General features: G+C 43.4%; 1 protein-coding gene across 4 annotated transcripts in view; it reads right to left on the reverse strand.

The window, feature by feature from the left end:
* PARN (poly(A)-specific ribonuclease) overlaps window positions 1-26093 on the reverse strand; it is a 690538-nt gene that overhangs the window by 381212 nt on the left and 283233 nt on the right. For all 4 annotated transcript variants that reach the window (XM_069210428.1, XM_069210424.1, XM_069210427.1 and 1 more), the window contains exon 16: window positions 18075-18150. In XM_069210428.1, the coding sequence (XP_069066529.1) occupies window positions 18075-18150 (76 nt within the window). The remainder of the gene's footprint in view (window positions 1-18074; window positions 18151-26093) is intronic.

The following is a 26093-nucleotide window of genomic DNA, read 5'->3' on the forward strand; positions in this document are numbered from 1 at the left end:
TGTGGATTTGCTCCCATCACCGAACCCTAAGACTCCTTAAGAGGATAACTATGTGGTTTGATAGCTGGAGGTGACAGTGAATCATTCTGGTCTCTGGCTGCTGTGCCAGATGTTGATATTCAGGATAGAGATTTTGCAATATTGTGTGGTGATTATGATTTTACTGAGACTCTGCAAGTGACATTGCCATAGGGTGAGACTGTCTCGGGGTCTAGTGACAGGAGCAAATATATTGACCCTGCCTGCAGCCTTTTGGACCAGGGGTCATAAAGCTGGCACAATGTCTTGCACACCCTCAGTGTAAGGGCACCCTTAAGGCAGAATTTACTAATATACAAACCTACGAGTGGCAATAATACTTAGGTGATGGCCTCAGCTTGGTGTGCCAGTTGCAGAAGTGGTGGTGATGTAAGTGGACTGTACCACAGTGGCAACAATTTGTTAGGCTATCTAAGTCACATGGGAGTCGCTAGAAGGCAGGTTTAGTGAAGTCTGTCTGGATGACTCACCTCTGCTAGGACTTGTGGAACATCAAACACTGAGTGACAAAGGCCAATGTTAAGATCTATAGGTCAAAGGATATGAAGCAGGCCATCCAAGGCAAGGTAACCTAAATGTAAAGGTCACCCAGTAGCTGGGTGGCAGATTTCTAGGGTCACAGCAGAAGACAGGTTGTCAAATTTTCATAATTTAAAGGGCTCACATGCCTTTGTATCACGAACATCCAGTGAGGCTCCTCCTTGACCACCCACATTCCAGTTCCTTAATCACATTAACTAAGATGCAGTCCTCTAGACTGCCTACCATAAATGGGAGCTCTTCCACAATTCCTTCAAAGCTATGATCTTTTGAGATCATACACAAAGTCCAGCAACAGTACAGATCGTTCACAGCCATCAACAAAAAAATTTAAGCAATGAGGTTGATTACAGGTTTTTATACCCCGCTGAGTTGAAGGTGTACTATGAAGGGAAGTCACTTCTCAGATACTCCATTACTCCTGAAAGGAACTGGAAGTGGCATGGAAAGGTCTTATGAGGGCCCGCTGGGCCATAAAGGGAGTGGCCCAGTTGGCAGTCTGCCTGTAATGACTAGATGCCAAGGGAGATACTGGCCCTCAGAGGTATCACTGTACCCTGACGAACAGGCCGCAGCACAACGAATAGAAACAACCAATTATATCCACAGCTGAGAAAAATTGTGGAAATTGGTAGTTGGGGAATTAGAATCAGGAAGGGGGGTGTCTGTCCACTCCATGCCCTTATATTTATAACAGTAACTCCTTTCTGATGTGAGCCTGGCGAACCCAGCAGTTCCTGCACTCCAAGGTGGCCATGGAGGACTCACCCATAACTCTACTGCATAGGCAAAAGCAATTAACCTCTTTGCTGCCAGGCCTTTTTTTTGTCTATTTGGGGCTTAGGACCTCATAACTTTGTCCACATAAGCTACCCATGCCAAATTTGCGTCCTTTTTTTCTAACATCCTAGGGATTCTAGAGGTACCCAGAGAGTTTGTGGGCTCCCCTGGAGACCAAGAAATAGAGCCACAATACAGCAACAATTTCTTTAAAAAAAAGAAGAAAAACAATTGGGGAAAAAAGGGCTGCAGTAGAAGGCTTGTGCCTTTTCGCCTGAAAATAGCATCACAAAGGGTTTGCATTGCTAAAATCACTATCTTCCCAGTTTTCAGGAACAGGCAGACTGGACTAAGAAAACCACACTTTTCAACACAATTTTGGCATTTTACTGGGACATACCCCATTTTTTTCTATATTTTGTGCTTTTAGCCTTCTTCCAGTTAGTGACAGAAATGGGTGTGAAACCAATGCTGGATCCTGGAAAACTAAACATTTCTGAAAAGTAGACACAATTCTGAGGGGTAATTTGTGTAGATCCTAAAAGGTTTTCCTACAGAAAATAACAGCTAAATAAATATTGAAATGGAGGAGAAAAAAAAAAAGAAATTTCTTGACATTTTACTCTAACTTTTTCCTACCTTGTCAGATTTTCAAAAGCAATATAGCGTTACTTCTGCTTGACTCTTCTGATTGCGGAGATATACAGGGCTTGTAGGTTCATCAAGAACCCTAGGTACCAAGAGCCAATAAAGGAGCTGCACCCTGCAATGCGTTTTCATTGTATACCAGGTATACAGCAATTTATTTGGTGAACTATAAAGAGTGAGAAATAGGGAAGCTTTGAACTTCCAAAATGGGCACAAGATAAGGTGTTGGTATTTGCACATCTCTGAATTCCGGAGTCCCCATAATAGCATGTGAATTACAGGGCATTTTTCTAATAGATGTCTTTTTTACACACTGTCTTATAGTTGGAAGCAAAAAAAAACTAGCAAACCTGGAATCTGAGGGGAGCCACAAGCTTCCCTCTACCCAGCGTTTCCCTACCAGGTCTCCTGATAAAAATGGTACCTCAGTTGGATGGGTAGGCCTAGTGCCCACAACAGGGAATGCCCAAAAACACAACGTGGACACATCACATTTTCCTAAAGAAAATTTACCTGTTTTTTGCAAAGCGCCTAGATGTGGATTTTGGCCTCGTGCTCATCCAGCACCTAGGAAAACCTAGCAAACCTAGACATTTCTGAAAACTAGACACCTAGGGGAACCTAGGTTCTGTTACCCAGAATCCTTTGCCAACCTCAAAATTTAGCGAAAAACATTTCTCACATTTCAGTGCTGCAAAGTTCTGGAGTGAGCCACAAACTTCCTCCTACCCAGCGTTCCGCCAGTTCTCCCGATAAAAATAGTACCTCACTTGTGTGGGTAGGCCTAGTGCCTGCGAACAGAAATGCCCCAAAACACCATATGGCCACATCAAAATGATCAAATCCAAAACTACCTCTTTTTGCTTGGGGAGGGAGAGTAACCTGCGTTTTGGTCCTGGGCTCAGCAGCCATCTAGGGGGACCTACAAAACCCAGACATTTCTGTTTACCGACACTTGTGGCAAGGCTTTACTTCATGGTTGCTGGCTTATCAGGGCCATTCATTACACCGATGTCTGGATGACACTTGAGCATTTGGAAGACTATAATCAAACATATCTTTCTTGGAACTCTACTTATTCGTATGTTCTCATCTGCGCATACTTTTAGCCTTGACAAAGTCTAGGAGACGAAACATGTGTCGGCTGTATTTTGGATTGTTTGTGACACACGTGGTCTTTAACCTGAATATCGACCACATCTTCTCATCTGCTAATAAATGTGCAGTTTCATCTGTTCTTTGGACTCCGCCTTTGATTGAATGACCACTTGGATCAACCACACAGAACTTTCTTCAGTGTGCCTTGGCCTTTTCTTCATATATACTTATTCACAGACTACAAAGAAACACTACTCAAAGGTGGGGAACTAGACAAAAAGCAAACCCGAACAGGCCAAACTATAAATCCGTAAGTTTTACACTTAAAGTTCTGGAAATTCTTCAAATACATGTGCTACCATAAATTGTGTAAAAATGCTGGCGACAATCCTGCAAGGCTGACCAAAAGAAGTCTATTGAGTAGGTACCACCGCCTTAGGGAGCTCTGATCTCTGAACCCCTTTTCTTTCCGGTTCCTTACTTATAATCAAACCTACAAGTAGCCAGGTAACATGGTTCTTAACAGGGGAACTGAGGATACTCTTGAGAGCCACTACTGTCTGCCACTGCAGAGGAAACCATCCCATTTTTCTCCAGAGGGGAACAATCACTATTAATTGTGCATGTTTCTCACAATGTTAGCCACCAGCCAAGGGACAGAGGAGAGTGAGAGGACTGGTAAGGGGAGTACAAAAGGCCATGATGAAAGGAGAATCAGCAACCAATGCTCCGTCCTGTTAAAATCCATAAAAGAATCTGGGGAGAAAATGTGAACTGTGAAGAAATCTAACCCATCGTAGCTGAAACCTCCTACTGGTGAATAGAATCATGTTAGGTGGAGGCAGAATGTTTGTGTTTGGTCAAATGCTGGTGGACACAAATTCAACTGTTTTAGAGGGTAGACTTGTTACCTTGAGAAAATAAATAGTTTGTTTCAGAAGGAGGTGGAATATTTTAGGCATCTGATTACTGAGGGAAGAGTCCAACTTGCGGTCAGCTGGTGAAAGTTACAGATCTGCAACCAAATTCAGATAGTACACAGCAAGCCTCTTACCTCAAGTAATGAGCCAGATTTATGCAAACTTTTACAAGCAAGATCGAGTGATAGTTTTAATGAAAAAGTAGTAAGTTCCCATGTGTATAAAGGTTAATCCTATCTTGTGAAGAGCGCACAGCCTTGCCCAAAGACTCCTTCACACATCTGAGGTTGAATTCTAAACCATGGTAACCCTGAGAGGAGTGAGGTCGGTGCACATTCACCTCAACGGCTGACGTTTGGGCAGTAAACAATGAAGTTAATGGACAAGTTACTTACCTATGGTAACACCTTATCTGGTAGAGATTTCTAGCTGCAGATTCCTTACATGTGAATTCTCCCCAGATGTCAGACTGGATCCGGAAGACTTTTCGTGAGCAGTGCCCCTGTGCGCCAGTAGGTGGCGATCAGCTACACATCCGTTGTCCACATTGGAAACAACATTGCTCTAGCTATATAGGTTACACCTAGGCACCCCAAAATGAGTTTCATTTCACAACTTTCCACACCAGAAGCACGGAGCCATGAAGAACACTGACCCCTTGTCTGTCAAAACTTGGGCCCTGAAAGAGAAATCCCTTGCAGGGTGGGTAGGATGGGTGGGTCTGTAAGTGATATGCAACTATAGTCTATCAGATAAGGGGTTAGCAAAGGTAAGTAATTGTTCATCTGATAAAGACTTCTAGCTACAGATTCCTTTCCTTAGAAAAGATACCCAAGCAATATCATTCCTGGAGGTGGGTCCTGCAAACCATGTTCAAGCGAAAAAGTCCAGCAGGACTGAACGGGCAAAGTGCCCATCCCTACAGACATGACTGTCCAGGAAGTAGTGTTTGGTAAATGTGTGCAGAGATGTCCACATTGCTGCCTGGCATACGTCCAGGACCAGTACTCCATGTGCTAATGCCGTGGTTGCAGCTCAGGCTCTGTTGAAATGAGCCTGCAAGCCTTCAGGGGATTGCCTTTTAGCTAGTGCTGAGCAGATATTGATGCAGAGCACAATCAAGGAGATGGTTCACTTCTGCACTGCTCGACCTTTCTTCACACCCAGATACTGCACAAAGTTAGTTGTTTACCCAGAACTCACGGGTACTATCAAGTTAGAACGCCAATGCTCTTTTTGGGTACAGACTGTGGAGTCTTTCCTCTTCCTTAGAAAGAATATGGGGGTGCTTAAATAGTAGGCAAAGTGATTGAATGGCCTACGTGATAAGGCATGACCACTTTTGACAGAAAAGATGCCCTCATACGAAGCACTACTGTCAGGATCTATATAGAGAGGTTGGTGGCTTAGATAAGGCCTGCAGCTCACTGACTGCAGCCAGATGTTTATGCCGCAAGGAAGGCTTTTTCAATGTAAGAAGCCTGAGGGGACAATTGCGGAGGGGCTCGAAAGGAGTGCACATCACAAATGTTAGAACCAAGTTAAGATCCCGTTGGGGCATAATGAATGGAGAAGAAGGAAAGAGATGAATAAGACCTTTGAGGAACATATGTACTATAGGAGACTTAAACAAGGATGGTTGACCAGGCAACTGCAAAAAAGCAGAAATGGTAGATAAGTAGGCCTTAAGAGTGCTCAAGACAGAGCCCTGTTGGGCAAGGGAAAGAATGAAAAGTAAAACCTCAGAGAGAGGCCAAGAAAGGGTAACAGATTTGTCTGTGCACCATGCTACAAATGTCTTACCGTTTTGGTGGAGGGATACCTGGCTGCCAAGATAATATTACAGACTTCAGGAGGAAGGTCAAAAGCTGTCAACTGCTGCCACTCAATCGCGTACAAGTAGGAGGAGAGTAGGCAGGTTCAGGTGAAGAACCCTCCCCTGTGGCTGCCATGGAAGATCTTCCCGAAGGAGCAGTCTGATCGGAGAATCGATGGACAAGCCCAGTAGCTCGAGATACCAAACTCTTTGTGCACTGTCTGGAGCCATAAGGATTACTTGGGCCAGTTGTTTGATCTTCTTGATATAACTGGCCAGCAGTGATATGGGTGGAAAGATATGCAGGAGGCCTAGATTCCACTCACAACAAAAAGCTTCTCCGAGCGAGAGCAAGCTTGGAAACTCCAGCGCGCAAAACTGCTGACAGTGTCCTCAGTGGAGGCAAACGGATCTAACCAAGGTTCTCCCACTCCTGAAAGACACCTTGCACCACCTCTGGATGGAGATGCCATCTGTGATCCCCTAGGCATGTTCAGAGAGCCTGTCAGGTGTTGAACCAACAAGGATATGCCCTGCTATTCTAGCATGTCCACAGGTGAGGAGCCTCTTGACAAAGGGCCCACAATCCCACACTGTCCTGTATGCTGCAGAACTGCATGGCATTAGTGTGGTTGGTGAACACCTGCACTAGGTTTCCCTTGATGGAAAGTAGGGAAGCTTACAATGCCAGTCTGATCTCCCGGAGCTCCAGCAGCTGGACACAGAGTCCAGATTCCACCAGAGACCAGAGTCCTCTGATCTCCACCTCTCCCAGATAGTCGCCTCCATCCAAGCAGTGACATCTGTCAATACTGTCAGATCTGGTTGAGGAAAGGAGAGGGATCTGCCTCTAACACAATTGTGATTCATTAATCATCATTGCAGATCTTTAGCAGGTCCCTCTGAGATCAGGACCTTGTCAGAGAGACTCTCCTGATGCTGTGCCCACTGGAACTTCAGGTCCCACTGCAAAGCCCACATATGCCATCTTGCATGTCACCAACAGGATGCAGGTGGCCAGGAGGCCCAGCAGCTTCAAGTCACTCACTGAAATCCAGGATAGAGGATAAAACCATCTGTATCAGAGCCTAAATATCCTGAACTCGCCACTTGGGAGGATAACCTGGAAACTGCACGACGCCAGGACAGCTTGGATAAAAGGCAGCATCTAAAGAGGAGTCAGGGGTGACTTCAGCATGTTTATACTGAACCCCATTGAGTACAGCAGGTTTTCTGTAATCTGGAGGTTGGAGACGACAGCCTGGGGCAAGCCCGCATTTAACAGCCAATCGTCAAGATAAGGAAAGACTGACACCCCGATCTGCACAGATAAGCTGCCACCACCATCACCTTGGTGAATTCCAGAGGGATGTTGGTAAGGCCAAAGGGAAGCACAGTGAAGTGAAATTGCTTGTAGCCTACAGTGAACTGCAGTTAAAGTCTGTAGGTGTGCAGGATGGGGAAGTAAGTGTCCTGCAAGTCCAATGCTACGACATCCAGACACCTAGGTACCAGGCAGACAAGACCTCAGTCAATGTGAGCATTTTGGATTTCTGTTTTTTGAGGATGAAACTGAGGGCTCATAGGTCTAAAATAGGGCAAAGATCCTTGTCTTTTTTGGGAAACCAAAGGTAGTGGGAATAACCACCACAGTCTACTTCTGGGACTGAACCATCTCTATGGCTTCTTTGGCCAAAAGAACTGATTCCTCGCAGAGAAGAACAGATGATCCTCTGTCATCCAATCGTGAGATGGAGCGGGGATTAGCCCATCAGACAATCTGCAAAACCCACTTGCCGATGTTATTGCCAGTGGGGCAGGTGATGGTGAATCCTGCCGTAAACTGGGTGCCCCTGGTGGTAAAGAGGCAGACGAAGAAGGTTTAGATGCTGCTGGGAGAGGGAGGAAGGAGGGGGGCAGGGTTGCGCACTGACCAAACCGCTGGTCACCTGACCCACAAGGTCAGTAGGTACGGAGCCCTCATCCATGCAGAGGCTGGACAGCAGGTGCAGCATGGTGGCTGGGCTGAAATTGGTGTAATTGGAAGCCCCTTCTGTAGCCACCAAAGGACCAAAAGGCAGATGGGGAGGGCTGCTGCAAGGCCCAAGGACCTGGCCGTAGCATCCTAGAAGCGCTCAACTTCCCTCGTCTCCGAAGAGATGGGTGCCATTGAAAGGCATGTCCATAAGGGAAGCTTCAACATTCCCCAAAAAGCCATTTCCTCAGCAAGACGTGGCACCTCAGTGCCACTGTTGTGGAAACCGCTTTGCCTAGCGAGACAACTGCGTCAAGTCTGCAACGAATTTTGAACTTTGTTAAATCTCCCCTATCAGCAACAGCCTAACAGTACAACTCTGGCCTCCTTCAGGCCTTTGGCAGCACCTGCACAACAGTGTCCCACAGTTTGAGGGAATAATGGCCCAAATGGCATGCAGTGTTCATTGACCACAAATCCAAGCCTGGCAGAAGAAAACATTTTCTTCCCAAATGAGACCAGCCTCTTGGATTCTCCATCTGGGGGCGAGTGGTAGGAATTCACATGGGAAGTTGAGGCTTGGACCATCAAGCTTTCAGGGTTGGAGTGTGTTGGGTCCCTAGGTGCGGAGCGATGGTGGCGGGCAATCGCCCTATTCACAGGAGCCCCTGTGCTGGGTTTGGACCAAGTACCAAAAAGAATGTCCATAAGGGCATCAACGAAAGAGCAGTGGTTCGGATGTGGGAGCTCCAGGTTGCAGCAACTGTCAAGAGATTAATCTTGATTGCCACCAATGGTAGCTGACCGTCCAGGATCTCAGCTGCCCTCCTCACCACCATTGCATAATCCTAATGCCAATCCACTGCTTTCTCATAGGGCTGGTATTCTAAAGGGTCTAGCAACCCATCTCGGTCTTCTGAGGACTAGCCCAACAGAATACGGTCCAGGCTCTGATCTAGGAGGCAAAGCTTCTGCCAGCTTCTGAGTTGGCGTCTGGCAACGCCCATCCAGCTCAGTGTCAGGGATGACAACAGGGATGGTGTTGCAGAAGGGCGCTGGGGTAGGTCAAGATGGTACAACCGGAGTCAGTACGGATACAGGACTGGATCCTCAGAGGCACATCGGAGCAGAGGTTGAAGTTGCCAGCACGGAACCAAATGGGGCCCCCTCCAACCGACTCCGTGAAGCCCAAGGCATGCAAATAGGGTCGGACTAAAATGAGGCACATGTCCGCATAGAACTACTTCAGTTCGGCAGGGGTCACTCCGGCTCCCGGAAAGTCGGGGAGGCACAAAGCCAGCCCAGACGCAGGTTCCAAAGACACAAACAGGGCCTAGAATGCACACTAGTGTCACTGGCCGAAGGACGAGGAAAAGTCTAAGAGCTTCGACCTCTTGCTCTTCTTGTGCCTCAACTTACCCAATTGCCCAAAGGACCTGCAGTGGAACGACAACTTCAGACATCACTCAACCAGTCCTGGGACATTTCCCTCAACCGGGACCTTGGCCTGCGCCGAGACATGTGTCGAACCACCATCAGCTTTAGGGACCACTCCCTCAAAGCCTTCAGATGCATGGTCCGGCACTCGGAGCACAACTTAAGTCCTGGATGCGCTCCAAATACCACAAACAGACGAGGTGCAGATCTGTCACAGACATCGCCTGATGACAGGATCCGCAGTGTTTAAAACCTATCTTGGGTGATGAGATCCTCGACATACCAGGAGTAAACCTCAAAATTATTTGACAAAAAGTCAACAGTTAAGTCAAAAAGTGAGTGAGGAGTTATCACTTCTCTCAGATCAGCCCTGGTTGGCGCATAAAGAAATTAACTGAGATCAGCATGCCTGGGTGGCTCCTATATAGGTACTGCAACTTCATTTACGGCACAGACGACCCTGATAACAGACATGGAGCCGATCAATGCCACCTACTGGCACACAGGGGGTACTGCCCACAGTAAATCTTCTGGCTCCAGTCTTTCGCCTAGGGAGAATTCACAGGTAAGGAATCTGCAGCTAAAAGTCTATCAGATGTACCACTAACTAATACTACTCTATGCATATGGGCATGTTTCCTAGTATACTGTAATTCACTAGAAGAGTCGGTCTGATACGGAATGATTCAATAATGTGGAAGGATGTCGAAAATGTGCATGCTCAAACATTGTTACACAAATCGTACAAAGCCTTGAAAATGTTTCAATACCACCTATGATGACCACCATGACTCCTTTTACTCAACATAACAAATTGGTGTCCTTCCATTTACTTGACCAATCTGCACTTTGAAGTGGTTTTGCATTTGCATGTAGCAGTTTACAAAAGCTCAACTAAAAGTAAATCATGAGCACACACCCACATCTGTATCTATGACAAAGGTAAGCCCAGTATCTCAAAGAATGCAGCTGTGTTTCACTGTGTACTACATTGACATTCTTCAATAAGAAGGTAAAGCAGAATTAAATGTGTGCAATGATTTGATTCAGTACTTCATTATTTTAATTTCGGGTGATTTATACAGCACTGACCTGTCACCCTGTTGAAACTTGAGAGAACTCAAGAACTAACAAATTGAGCTAATACTTTAGCCTAATTTGGTTGCTGGCTAGAGTGGGTTGCAAGGCCTCTTTTCTTTGATCATTACCACCTATGTTTCTTTTTATCAGCTTTCAGGAAGTCAGGAAAAGAAGTACGTTTTAGGTTTGTTTACCTTTTTCATTGTCTGCCAAATAACCATGCTGTGTGTTCAGTAACACGGGTAATGCATCTATGATTGCAGTCCAATTAGAAATACGGCATGATAAAGCAAATGTATTTTTCCCGACCTGCTTATAAACATTTTTGGGCATCTGCAGTCATATGGTGAACTTGCTTCTAAATCAAAAGGAAGTCTACATTGGTAACACATAGTCAACTATTCCAGCGCCACCTTATCAAGCAGAATAATGTGGAGTGGGTTTTCAAAGAAGCATCTGCCAATTTTGATACATGAATCAGTAGCATACATTTCCTGCCAAATCTGGAATTCGCCTGTGCCAATCCTTTAAATCCTTGTCCTCTTCTAAAGTGAACGTCTTTATTGTAAAGACACTTGAGCAGCTGACCATCACATCCATGCTTACATCTGCTCCTGGTAATCGATTTTGGATGCTGTACAGAAAGTATTCCAATGGTTTAAGCAGTTTTGGTCCCTGGATCTGAGATCAATAGCCAGTGAGTTCAGTTATGTTAAATACTATTATCAACGGCACAAAATGGAAACATACAGCCTCTTGTTACAATGTATAGCTCATCGGAATAGGACTAACTGGACACATTCAGAAGACTATGTTCACTGAAATGAACTGTTTTACCAAAGTAGGGACAAACATGTGAAGACAAAATAGTTAACGTTACTTTTAAACAATAACTCATCTGGTTTTATATTGATTGTTAAGTTTGATTCTGGAAATCACTTCAAAGTCTAATTTAGCAATGTATGCAGTAAGTATTCCAGTTCGCACAGTACAAACAATCGGAAAGTATCAGTGTTGAACTGCATTTATAAACATTATTAACTGTCAATACAGACACTAACTGGCTGCAATATGAAATGTGCACTTTAGCAAGCAAGTTGATTGTGTAATGCATGTAGGAAATTGTTTTAGTGATAGAGGGGTGATAACCTTTCTCAAGCAACAACCACAATCCTCATCAGGGTGAACCACAGAAGTCACTACATTAACCTGTGCTCAAACCTCTGGCAGGTTGGAACAAAAGCAGTCAGGCTTAACTTACACAGTGTTAAATTTATACAGCACACAAACAGCATTACACAGAACATACAACACAAAAAAATCCCACACCAAATTAGAAAAATAAGAGTACACTTTACTAAATAATATGAGACTAAAATGACAAACATCCAATCAGAAAAGCAATATAGAACCAGAAAGCGCTATACGTGGGTATCTGGTTGCACTAGACGGGGACAAAGTCACAAGTTGAGGCCGACTGTGAGAGTGCAGCCAGGTTAGACCCACTGAAAATAGTTACCTCCCCAAAGCCCAGCGCAGACAGTTCAAAACTTCTGAATTTCACAGGAGGAGCTCAACTGATGTCAGCCAAGGGTCCAGGACCTATGGAGGCACTGCTTGATGATCAGGAACTCATTCCAGTAGAGGCCAACAGGGCAGTTGCAGGGAGGGTTCTGGAGCTTGTTGTGTCCTTGTATCTTAGAGAAGAGGGGTCAGATAACTTACCTTTGGAGTCACTCAGGTGAGCACGGTATGAAGAGAGCAGGTCCAGTCTTCCTTATCAGACAGCAGGCCAGTCTTCAAGCAGAATGGCAGTCCTCTGGTAGCAGTAGGACTGTCCTTTGAAGAACAAGTCAGACCTCAAACCGCAGAGCAGTCCTCTGGTTAAAAGGCAGTCCTTCTGTAATGTTTACAGGTCCAGGGGTGTGCACTGATCAATGGCTCAGGAAGTTCAATATTTATACCTGGTGCCACCCTTTGAAGTAAAGGAAACTTCTAGACCACTCCCACATCTAGTACTGGAAAGTTTCCTCCTTTCCCATCCAGGCTCCAAGAGGTCTAGGGTAACAAAAGGCTGGTGTAAAGCTCCTTTGTGAGTGTGCTGGAGGCAGCCCTTTGAAATATAAGTGGGACATGGAACATCTCTGCCACTTCAATCATAGCAGGATGGCTTTTTCCCAGCTACATGTAGGTCTTTTTGTTAGCTTTCAGGGACGATTAGGCATTTCTGATTTGGGAACAATAACCAGGCCTGGGGCAGGTGGAAACTCCTAGAAAGCCTAAAAGTTTTAGGGCAGGAAAATGACAACTTTCTAAAAAATGGCTTTTACAAAAGTGTAATCTAAAATCTGACTGCCATTAAAGATGATGTAAATATTACAATTCTTTTGAGTCCAAACATGTTGTTTCTACCCATTCACAATCAAAAATTATTAAGTACAATAAGGAAGGTCAATGTTATAATATGGGAGAGGTAAGCCTCACTGTAGTGAAAAATGAAGTTGGGTGCTTTTCACTACCAAGCCATATAAAACTTAAAAGTACATGCCCATTTTTTTTAAATACACTGCACCCTGCCCTATGGGCTGTATAGCGATTACCTTAGGGGTGACATATGTATTGAAAAAGCGAGGTTTAGGTCAAGCAAACATTGATTATGGCACGTTGAATTGGTAGAATAAAGTTGCATTACAGACTGCAGTCCCAGGACCAAGACATGTTTTAAAAGGCTACTTTTAGTGGATAGCACAATGAGTGCTGCTGCCCACTAGCAGCACTTAATTTACAGGCCCTAGAAACTTGTGGGACCATATATGAGGGACCTACAAGTAATTTAAATGTAGTAATCTGGTGTAAGCCAATTGTACCATGTTTTGGGGGGAGGGGGGGCAGCAAACACAGGCACTGGGTAGCAGTGGTAAAGTGCACAGAGTCCTAAAAGCCAACAAAAGATGGGTTCAGAAAACAGGAGAGGTGAAGGGAAAATGTTTGGATGCGACCGTGAAGAGAGGGCCAAGTCCAACTATGTACATATATCAGTGAGTATCTGGTTGTCACTTGTGGCTTGTTGCTCCCACTATGGTCCCAATAAAACTTTGGACCTGCTTTTCAATTAATTCAACTTGATAGAGCCATGTCCAGTTCTGTGAACTCGCCAAATATAACCATACACCATATCTGGTCACCTGAAATGCCATCTGTAGCTAAGCAACCAGTTTCGTTTTTTTTTTAGATAGCTCTGACCAACACACTATAGGAAATGATGACCTGTTGCAGTGTTCTTGAAGTCTCACAGCAACAAATTAACATTTTTCGGCAAACCTATTTCTCACTGCTAAAGTAGCCTTCCCAGGAAAAAGTTGCAGCTCTGCATTACTCTGATCACCACTAGGAACCAGTAGCAATGAGGACTATTGGACCTTCCTACATGCAATGCGCCTGAGCTCCCACACAAGGCTTATAAATCCTGCTTGGGGAAACACAACATATTGGCTACTGCGTTTGATAGGGAGTAGTTTCAGTAGTAGTAATGCCTTATTGAAGACCTGCTGTTCATTTTGTGCATCTGTTTGAAGGCCTAACCACAGTTCATAGTTGAACAGAGCCTATAGGGGTGCGCACTGTATTATACAACTGAGGAGTGGAAGCAGCAGTCGTCTTAGAGTAATTGAGTTATGGTTTGGGACCAATACATTATTTCAAGCTTCATCACCCGTTGCAGCCACTGTGAATAAGAACCTGTGGAAAGGATAGGCAGTTTTCTTTATAAAACAAAATTTAAAAACCCTCGCCTGGCAGTCACTTTACACCAAACATCTGCAGAAAACCTGCTAGGATAGCATATCCTGCAACAGCCCCTGCCACCAGTAAGACTTCTTTTCCTCACATGGAGAGGTGACAAGCTACTGAAATTCTAAATATAGGGCTCACCACAAACTTTTCAAGAAGTGCGTTCATCCTAAAATGAAGGTCAATCAAAAACAGAAGAAAGTTTTCTCAAAAGAGTCGATAAATATATTTTTTATTTTTTTTAAGTTTTTGTTGACATCTAATAAGGTTCAATATAAACAAAGACAGGGTTTTAGTTTGATTCACAACACCATTATTTAAATAAACTGCCCTAAAGACACATTTTGTGGTATATTTATCAGCCCATTGCGCATTTCGTGGTGCAAGAGCGACAACTGAAAAATTAGATTTATGAGTAGCTTCATTATTCTCAGGTAATGCAATGCAGCACAAATCACTGCATTGCATTATTTTGCCCCAGGGAGGCGCTACCCTGGGTGTTGCGCGGGTGTTCAAATGCAGCATCCACGGATTTTGAAGCATTTGCAGATTTACTAGAAGTTGTAGACCTGAGGATGCGCCAAAAAACCTACACCTCCCTAGGTGAGGGGTAACGAGGAGAATTTTTTTATTTCACCATATTTGTACCACTTTCCAAGTGTGCTGCATTGTGCAACACATATAGAAATAGTTAGAAAGCCTGTCAGGAATGTTTTTGTGCAGGAAGGTGGTCCTTCTTGCACAAAAAGAATCCTACATGGAACGGAGGCACCCTAGCACCAGGTGCCTGCATTGGTGTTGGGCAGCCCATCGTGTGCCAGCACTGGGAAAAGGACAGGAATGCGCCATACTGAGATAAATCAGCACATAGCTGCCCTTTAACTGTGACGAAGCGCAGCAAATTGTATCACTGCGTCACCTGGCCATAAAAATGGTCCTTTCTATATGTAGAATAGGCTTAAGCCAACAAGGGTTTCACGCTTGGCACATTTTCCTAGGCTTCCTAAAGCCTTCCATACTGTATTTAGAATTCAGTCTTATCTTGGCCCTCAACCGTAAGAAAGTAGTATTTTCTGATGGGTTGACCCGGGAGAAGGGCAAGGACAGCCAATAGCCAGCAGAACTTGCAGTCTGTTCTCTGGTAAAAAAACATAAAACATGTTGCACAGACTGTTGCTTTCAAGTCCATAAAGCCCACGCAGACATCTTTTGGTCACCAATTAAGGTGAAACTACATACGACCCTGCCCCTTACCTATTAAACATTGCAAAACTATCTAATGCATGAGCCCGTTGACACCCTGGCAGTCTAAGTGTTACATTAAAAAGTAATGGAATGTTATGGAATCAATGTAAACTTTTAAAAGTAAAATGACCCCTTAGTTAAAGAAGCAACTTCATGCATTGGAAATGATACCGCCAATAAGTGCCATCGTAAATGACATCACCTTACCATTTTTGGCTAGTACCAAGTAATTCAACATAAGCTTATTTGCTCAAATGCACCACAGTTTTAGAACTTATACCAGTCTCAACAAATGTGCCTGGTCTGCCAACAACTGACTTCAGTGGCTGGAGGATGTTTATATTTTACAAAAGAAAAGAAAAAAAAGAAAATAAAAAAAACACACACAGTCAGTGATTACATTTTAAATGTTTGCTTTTTTTAAATAAATTTACACTGCAGTCATTTTGCCTAATAAATATTCTGAAAAGCAGAAGCCTTTAATAGGAAGTAGAACAAAACAATACTAGCAGACTAAAAGGCACACAAATACTCCATACACACAGATAACGAGAGAAAAGTGCACACAGACCTAAATCAGTATTTATAAAAGCACTATATGTCACTTTCCAGTTTAGACTGCGCCGGGTAAGATGCAGAACCAGGCTTATAAGCCAGTCAGTAAATTGATGGAGCTGGTCAAACGAACTCTGGCATAGTGGTGTTTTCAGGCCTTGCCTGAAAAAGTTCTACTTTGGTTCAGTGTATTATAGTGCTCCCTGGATTCCCAGGCATCTAAGACCATGCTAACTAAGCTGCATTGCTCCTCCGTGGCATCGCAAACATTTGCTGTCACGTGGGAGCAGGGCACCTCACAGCGACCCAAGTACACTGTCCACAGTTTGTAACCAGGTGCTAAAACCGTTCTAAGCTGCCTGTATCTCTGGTCAGCAAAATATGGCGGGCCACAGAGTAAGGCCAGCTCTCAACTACGGTTTCCTATTTCCTTAACACCTCCGTCCCTCCTGGGCCGTGCAAGTGGGAGAAAAAATATATCCACGTGCCCTTCCATAAGGCATGGAGACAGCAGTAGCCGTGAAAAGTAAGTAAAATATACTGCCACCCATTTGGCCAGGCCAAAGGAAGGCCCTTGAAAGCTACGATGCCGGTTGCAAGGGGGAGGGAGGTGTATGACTCCCCTCCCCCCCCCCCCCCCCACGTCCCAAAGACCTTCATTTTCTTTGAAAAACCCCACCACTGACCCCAATGTTTGTGAACATTTACATACTCCCTTTTCCACATGAGACGGTAGGGGAAATATTCCACCATCTGCCCCTGGGCAAGATGATGCAAACAATAGCATCCCTACCTATTGGTAAGGTGTTCGTGAAATAGTTATTAATTTGCACTTTTTTGTAAATGTATCCATTTGTGTCATACCAAAAATACAGTATAAAATAACCTGTTAATTTATGAAAGGCTAAAAATATATGCTGTTCATTTAGGAAATATATTGTTCAGACATGTATATCGTTTCGATGTAAAATCACTTTCGTTATATCAATTACAGTTATCTTTTGTAGAGCTGAAAATGTTATAGTGGGAGTTTGAAAAGTGTAATTATACACATTAGTAAGTGCACACCTTCCATGGGCAGATGCGGAAATGTGATTTTCTCTTTTCAATAGGAACCAAAAGACTTATATTCACGCTGCACAGTTTCTGGACTTGGAATATTGTTGTGTTTTGAAGTTGTCAATAGGACCCTAATGTAGACTTGTTCCATACAGTTGAAGGTTTGTTAAATGGATTATTGTACATCTTGGCAACATTAAGATTTGCTTTCACGATGCATTCAAGAGTGTGGCTTTAACACGTGTTAATACATTAATACATTGCAGAAAAGATCTTTCAAGAACGGTTAATGGTCACATGGTGTGAGCTTACCCTACTTGCCCTACATTAAACGCACCTTAGTTTACAGTTTGTTAGTACACGTGGACACACAGAAAACATTTCTTCTAATGTATTAAGTGGGTTTATAGAACCAAAATTGTCTGAATGTGTGGTGGGCAAGTAGTTCACACAACAACGTAATATAAAGGAATATTTTTATTCTACACTTGAATATAACTACAGCACTTCGTACGAAGCATAAATAGTTGGTCTTGTTCAGCATGGCTTCCAGAATTAGCAGTTCACCGTCTAGCGGAGCACAACCATATCATTAGCAAAGACGATTTAGTTGGCTGCAATTTATACTTCAAATACAGTGTCAGAAACCGTGCTATCCGAGTACCACTTTCAAGTTTGAACTACAAATGAGTAATCAAAAATGTAACAAAGTGGAGTTTCACTATAAAACCTCAGTTTAAAGTAAACTACATGAAGAAGCGGAAGTCTGATTACTAGCGATGGTTTGGAAATAGGATACTAGACTCATTGTCTCTAAATGCCGCGGGCAGCTGCTTGCTACTAGTGTAGGGATTGTGATTTACCAGAGATTAGGAAAGGGTGGTTTTAAGGGCAATTTTACATCTGGGGCAGGAGGCTTCGAGTCTCAGATAAACATCTAGGCATCGCAGAAAATGGTAAATGCTCAGAAGTTTTTCGTGTCATTAGGTGTGCAATAACTGCAAACATTTGTTTTTCTTAACTTTTTAAAGAAATCAGTAGGTGCATCGTGCTGTTTTACGCGACAGAAGATGAGCCTCTCCACCATGCTTACCGACTTTCGGTGGGTTAAACGGAGCGTCCTTTAATCGTTTTTCCAGTTCTGCAAGGGATGTGTTGTTAATAATATCCTAGAAGAACAAGAAACCACGAAACATGAGAAGGTAAAGTTCACAAGAAATACATTGAATATTTGTTTTGCAAACGTTCGAGGCTAGATTAGATGGTGTCCTACTGCCATCTCGTGGATGCAAAATACTTAATCTTTTCATAAACGAAACAAATACAAGTCATAGAAATGGAAAACTGCGTTAGTTCACGCACAGGGGGACATGTGATGCTGAATGTTACATAGACTGTGGAGAGAGAAGCTACTAATGTCACAGGATTGTGCAACAGGAATCTAGAATTGTAGGTAGGAATAAGACCAGATTGGATTTTCGGTGAAAATGGCTAACATACTAGCGCTTTCAAGAGCAAATGTGACACATGCGAGAAATTTAAAAGACAATCTTAGATACTTGTGATAGAGCAAAAATATTCAAATGAGGCATGGGACGGATAGCGAGAAATAAAAGTGGAACCAAACAGCGTGCGCCAAAGAAAGTAAGAAAGCAAGCTATCAGTTTAGCAATGAAAACAAGGGTGATTAAAGTTCAGACTAATGAAAAGGATAAATTACTTACCTGTAATCCTAGTTCTCTTCCAGGGGAATCCTCATCAAAGTCTTAGGCACTGACTATTCCCGCCTTTGTGCTAGGACCCCAGAGCACACAACAAATAAATAAACAATATATGAATAAATAAATATATTTTACACTATATATATATATATATATATATATGGAAAATGTCACTTACCCAGTGTGCATCTGTTCGTGGCATGTTCCGCTGCAGATTCACATGCTGTGCATATGTCTGCCATCTAGTGCTGGGCTCGGAGTGTTAGAAGTTGTTTTTCTTCGAAGAAGTGTTTGAGTCACGGGATCGAGTGAATCCACCTCTTCGGCTCCATTGCGCATGGGCGTTGACTCCATGTTAGATTGTTTTCCCAACAGAGGGTAAGGTAGGAGTGATAGAGTATAAAGAAAAGAGATGTCCATGCAAATGGAATATATAGATCTATACACATACAAGTGTTTATTCAACTTAAACGGCTCCAGGGAGGTGGGAGGATGCATGTGAATCTGCAGCGGACCATGCCACAAACAGATGTACATTGAGTAAGTGACATTTTCCATTCAATGGCATGTGTAGCTGCAGATACACATGCTGTGCATAGACTAAAAATCAGTTGTTCCTCCCATAAAAGCGGTGGTTAGCCTGTAGGAGTTTAAGTTGTTTAAAATAATGTTCTTAGTACAGCTTGACCTACTGTGGCTTGCTGCGCTGCTAAAACATCTACACAATGTTTAGTAAATGTATGTGGTGTTGACCAAGTAGCTGCTTTACATATTTCAGCAATTGGTATATTTCCTAAGAAGGCCATTGGAGCCTCTTTTTTCCTAGTGGAATGTGCTTTATGTGCAACTAAGAGTTGTCTTTTAGCTTTAAGGTAACATGTTTGGATGCATTTTACTATCCATCTTGTTAAACCTTGTTTTGAAACGGGATTACCAGTATGAGCTTTTTAAAGGTGACAAATAACTATTTAGTTTTTCTGAATGATTTTGTTCTATCTATGTAATACATTAGAGCTCTTTTAATATCTAATGTATGCAGGGCTGTCAATGAATCTGGCTGTGGGAAGAAGACTGGTAGTTCCACTGTTTGCTTGATATGAAAAGGTGATACTACTTTAGGAAGAAATTTAGGGTTAGCTCATAGTACGACTATGTTTATGTACTTGTATGAACGGTTCTTCAATTGTGAAAGCTTGAATTTCACTAACTCTTCGCAATGATGTAATTGCGACTAGGAAGGTGACTTTCCATGTTAAGAATTGTATTTGACTTGAGTGCATAGGTTCAAATGGTGGGCCCATATGTCGCATAAGCACTGTTTAGATTCCACAAAGGCACTGGAGGAGTTCTAGGTGGGATGATCTGTTTCAACCCTTCCATGAAGGCTTTGATAACAGGAACTCTAAATAAAGAGCTGTGCTGTATAGTTTGCAAATAGGCAGGAATTGCAGTGAGATGTATTTATATGGAAGAAAAAGCTAAATTTGATTTTTGCAAATGAAGCAAATAGCATACAGTATCTTGTATTGATGCTGAAAGAGGGGCAATTTGTTTAGATTGACAGAAGTATACAGATCTCTTCCATTTGTTGGCATAGCACTGCCTGGTAGTGGGTTTTCTTGCTTGCTTAATTACTTCCATACATTCAGTTAGTTGTAGATACCCAAATTCTATGACCTCAGGAGCCAAATCACTAGATTGAGTATGTTGGGATTTGGATACCTGATCTGCCCTTTGTTTTGTGTTAACAGATCTGGTCTGTTTGGGAGTTTGATATGTGGTACTACTGACAGGTCTAATAGTGTTGTATACCACGGTTGACATGCCCACGTTGGCACTATGAGCATCAGATTGAGCATGTTTTGACACAGTTCGTTGACTAGAAATGGAATGAGTGGGAGAGGGGGGAAAAGCGTAAGCAAAGATCTGAGCAATTGATCCATAGAGCATTGTCCTTGGATAGGGGATGTGGGTATCTGGATGCGAAGTATTGGCATTTTGCGTTTGCTGGTAGCGAACAGATCTATGTCCGGTGTTCCCCATTGTTGAAGGTATTTTTGAAGTATTTGAGGGTGAATCTCCCACGTGTGTGTTTGCTGATGATTTCTGCTGAACATCTGCCAATTGGTTGTTTATCCCTGGAATGTATTGTGCTACCAGGTGAATTTGGTTGTGGATTGCCCATTTCCAAATTCTTTGGGCGAGGAGGGAGAGTTGGGACGAATGTGTCCCTACTTGTTTGTTTAGGTAATACATGGTTGTCATGTCTGTTTTGATAAGGATATTCTTCTGAGTTAAAAGAGGCTGAAAAGCTTTGAGTGCTAGGAAGACCGCTAACAACTCCAAGTGATTTAAGTGTAGCTGTTTGTGTTCAGCATCCCATTGTCCTTGAATGTTGATTGTTGAGGTGAACTCCCCAGCCAATCATTGATGCATCTGTTTTTAGTATGGTCTGAGGCACAGGGTCTTGAAATGGCCGCCCGTTGTTTAGGTTTGTGGAATTCTACCACTGAAGTAACATGTATGTTTGCCGGTCTATCAACACTAGATCTTGAAGTTGACCCTGTGCCCATTGTTGTGCAAGGCACTGTTGCAAGGGCTGCATGTTTAGTCTTGCATGTGGAACAACTGCAATACAAAAAGCCATCATGCCCAATACTATCACGAATTTGACAGTGTATCGTTGGCCTGTTTGTATTTGTGCCAATATATTGTGAAATGCCAGTATTCTTTGCGGATCTGGCTTGCAAGTGCTTTGAGTATTTAGTAACGCCCCTAAATACTGTTAAATTTGCGCAGGTTGCAGTTGTGACTTTTGGTAGTTTATGGAGAACCCTAGGGTGTGCAGGGTTTGTATTACATAATGCGCATGGTTTTGACACTGTATGACTGTTTGATTTTATTAGCCAGTCGTCTAGATGTGGAAAGACATGAATGTGTTGTCTTCTTAGGAAGCTGTGACTACCGCCAGGCATTTTGTGAATACCCTGGGAGCTGTTATTCCAAAGGGTAAAACTTTGAACTGATAATGCTTTCTTTGAATGAAAAACCTGAGATATTTTCTCTGCGCTGGATGGATGGGTATGTGAAAATACGCATCTTTGAGGTCTGATGTTGCCATGAAATCGTGTTGTTTAAGAAATGGGATAACATCCTGTAGTGTCACCAAGTGAAAGTGTTCTGACAGGATGTAAAGATTGAGGGTTCTGAGATCTAATATTGGCATTAAGGTTCCGTCCTTTTTGGGAATAAGGAAATACAGTGAGTAAACTCCTCTCCCTATTTGATTTTGTGGCACAGCTTCTATTGCTTGTTTGAGTAATAGAGATTTGACTTCTTCTTGCAACAGAGTGATATGGTCTGTGTCCAGCTTGTGTGGTTTTGGTGGAATATTTGGTGGAGTTTGTGTCAATTCTATGCAATAGCCATTGCGGATAATTGATAATACCCAGCTGTCTGTGGTAATGCCTAGCAATTGTTGTGGAACTTTTGCAGTCTTCCCCCTACAGGTGAGGTGTAAATTGGGAAGGAATGGCACAAGTCACTGCTTAATTTGTTGTGAGGCTTGTTTTGACGTTTGATATTTTCCCCTGCCTCTGGGGTACTGGCCTCTATAAGTGCGTTTGAAATCACCTCATTGGTATTGAGGTTGGTAGGTCAACTTTGGCTGTGAGGTGGATGGCTCGGCAGTTTGGGCTCTAAATCCACCTTTATATTGGGGTTTACGAAAGGATCCATGTATTGTATGGTATACAGTGCACCAATGGCTTTTGCGGTGTCTGAATAATTTTTCATCTTTTCAATTGCAGTGTCAAAGTCTGGGCCGAAAAGTTGTTTTTGGTTGAACAGCATATTGAGCACTGCCTGTTGGATTTCAGGCTTGAATCCTGAAGACCTAAGCCATGAGTGCCTCCTTATGGTTACAGCAGTGTTGATGGTTCTGGCTGCTGTATCTGCAGAGTTTAGGGCTGACCTGATCTGATTATTAGTGATGACTATCTGTTGCGCCCTTTTTTGCTGTTCCTTGGGGAGATGTTGGATTATGTCTCATCTCATCCCAGTGGATCCGGTCATATCTAGCCAACAATGCTTGAGAGTTGGCTATTCCCCACTGGTTGGCTGCCTGAGATGCCACTTTTTTCTCTGCAGCGTTAAAAGTTCCTACTCTCCTTGTCTGGTGGGGGTGCATCACCTGACGACTGCAAACTTGCTCTTTTCCTAGCAGCGCTTACAACTACCAAGTCTGGAGGTAACTGTTGGGTAATATAGACCAGATCGGAAGGAGGCGACTTATACTTTTTCTCCACTCTAGGAGTGATTATCCTTGCTATTACTGGCTCCTTGAATATCTGGTCAGCATGTTTTAGCATGCCGGGGAGCATAGGAAGCGACTGATATGTTGCAGGCGTAGAGGAGAGTGTATTAATAGGAAATCATCCTCTAATGGCTCAGTATGCATGGCGACATTGTGATACGATGCCGCCCTAGCTATGACTTGAGTGTAGCCTGTACTATCCTCTGGTGGTGAAGGCTTAGAGGGATAGCAATCTGGGTTATTGTCTGGGATGGGGTCTGGATCATAAAGATCCCATGGATCCACATTGTCCTGTTGCGAATGAAATGTGTGATGGTGACTGCATAGGTGTAGGACTGGTAGGCAGAGAGCTATGTAAATTTGGAGATTGAGGAGGAGAAATTTGAGGAGGAGGAGGCTTCTCTTTTGTTCTTGGCACTTTAGCTGGAGGCTGTGCAGTGTCCAATTCCTCTTGAAAGGCTAATTTCCTCTTTGCTTTTGGAGGAGGTGCAGTTAAAATTCTGCCACTCTTTATGGATGTGAATCCTGGCTTACCTTTCATCGATTGTCTCTATTTGTGAGTCCTCCTCAGTAGCGTTGTGGCTTTCTATAAGTACTTGTGAAAGTCCATGCTCCTCAGTATAAATGGGCTTTCTCGGCTCCGAAGCTGGGTTTTACAGTATCGAAAAAGCCGGGGTTGAGGATGGCCTCGGCTCTTAAAACGATTTTCGAGACTGACTCGAGTCCGATGGCTTCAGATGAGAGCCCTTTTTCGGTACCCAAGTTGTGCGTTGGTCACCGAAGGTCTTTTTTCGGGTCGAGCCTGGCCTTCAGGCAGTGGCGTCCCCAAGGCCTTATGTTTTGGCTTGGCTGGGACAGGGCAGGCGTACTCACGTGCCCTCCTGCCGAGACCGGTCTGTCCTCCTCGGATTTCTGGTCAGATTCAGATCCTCAAACGGAGACAGCGGTCTGCATGATCTCTTCTTCGACGTTGAGACGTTCAGTGCTTTTGGATGCCATCTTGAGTCTCCGTGCTCTTCTGTCACGGAGAGTTTTCTTGGATCGGAAGGAACTGCATGCCTCGCAATTTTCTTCCGGATGGTCTGGGGAAAGGCAGAGATTACAGACGAGATGTTGGTCCATGTAAGGGAATTTAGCGTGGCACCGAGGACAGAATCGGAATGGAGTCCGGTCCATGAGGCTTCCACGTGGTTGGTCGACGAGGCCCGAGTTGGGCGCGAGCTCCCCGAAGGGCGAGTAAAGATGTTTGATCCGATGGTACCGAAGTGTCGATGGAAGGAAGAACGCTATCGAAACAATACCGACAAGAAATAAAGAGTTTTGAAGCTTTTCCGACTCGAACTATCGGAGCGAAAGGAAACACGTCTGGACACGATGGAGGAAAGAAAACAATCTAACATGGAATCGATGCCCATGCGCAATGGAGCCGAAGAGGAGGAGTCACTTGATCCTGTGACTCAATCACTTCTTCGAAGAAAAACAACTTGTAACACTCCGAGCCCAACACTAGATGGCAGACGTATGCACAGCATATGTATCTGCAGCTACACATGCCATCGAACACACACACACATATATATATGTATATATACACACACACACACATATAAACTCAATGTATATGTAGTACATAAAATTGTCTAATTTAAAAAAAAAAAAAAAAAAAAAAAAAGAAAAACATACATGATTTTACACAAACATGCAGCCTACACTAAAAAAGGGTAAAATCAAGTTTTCCTTTAATTGCTATTAAAAAAAGACTCCAGCATTTCAAATCAGAAAAACAGAGACAAGGTGCACCTTTACTGAAGAGAAAGCTGCAATGAAATACAAAGGCATGTTTAGCCAATAAGCTGTGCTGGTTCCAAATTAACATAGTAAATCAAATAAATGGCACTGCGCCTTTAAGGCCTCCAGTATCCAACCATGCCTCAGGTGAGAGTGAGGTGACGGGTAACAGTTAGGTCAGTACTTTTTTTTTTTTTACAGAGATATGAAAACAAGACATCAATAAGAATCAACTTTTGTATGCGAGGTTCGTCAAGGAAGGGGGGAGAGTTGCTTATGACTGATGAGGATTCCTCTGGAACAGAACTAGGATTACAGTTAAGTAACTTATCCTTCTCTTCCATGGGATATTCCTCAATAAGCATAAGCACTGAATAGAGTAGCAAGCCCATCCCGTACTCCTGTGGACAAAGCAAGAGTAAGCAAAAGCAGTTGATCTCTTTATTTAGCCAAGTTTCGCAAGGAGGCTGTCCCACTGGGGTATCTGTCTTAGTATCTGAATGAAGATAGGAGTGGTTTGTGAAAGTATGTGCCGATCTACAAGTCGCAGCTTTGCAGATTTAAGAGATGGGGACATTTTTCAGAAGAGCTACTGTTGCAGCCTTGCCCCTGATAGAGTGGGCTTTGGGCCTGGCTGTCAACTGCCTATTAGCCAACTAACAGGTAAACAATTCAGGAAACTATCCATCTGGAGAAGTTTGTTTGGAAGTAGTGATGCCTGTACTCATCAGTCCATAGTTCACAAATAATCAGACTATGCAATGTCTTTTTTATCTGGATAAAACTTTAGTACTCTTTATGGATCCAAAGAGTGTAGAGCTCTTTCCGCAGGTGTGGATGGTTTGACAAAGAACATAGGGAACGAGATGGTCTGGTTAATATAGACATTTAAAAAAAGAAACCTTGGGAAGGAAACTAGGGTGTGTTCTCATTACTATCCTATTATCATGGAACACTGTGTAAGGCTCTTTGACACAGAGCCTGAATGTCACTAACGCTGCATGCTTAGGTAATAGAGGACTTATGTATAGTTATGGTTCAAAAGGTGGGCCCATGAGTTTCTAAAGTAACATTCAGTTCCTAGGGAGGACAGGATGAACAAACAGGAGGGAAAACATTTCTTAAGCCTTCTAAAAAATCTTTAACAGGCATTTGAACAATGGTGTCTGACAGGGCAATTTTTGATAAGCAGTTATTGCTGCAAAATGTACCTTGATCGACAAAAACTGCAAACCTGATTTTGCTAAATGGGAGGTAAAGTAATATGACCTCCTCCTGGCCCAGAAGT

The sequence above is a fragment of the Pleurodeles waltl genome, chromosome 10, assembly GCF_031143425.1.
Source record: "Pleurodeles waltl isolate 20211129_DDA chromosome 10, aPleWal1.hap1.20221129, whole genome shotgun sequence".
Taxonomy (NCBI): Eukaryota; Metazoa; Chordata; class Amphibia; order Caudata; family Salamandridae; genus Pleurodeles; species Pleurodeles waltl.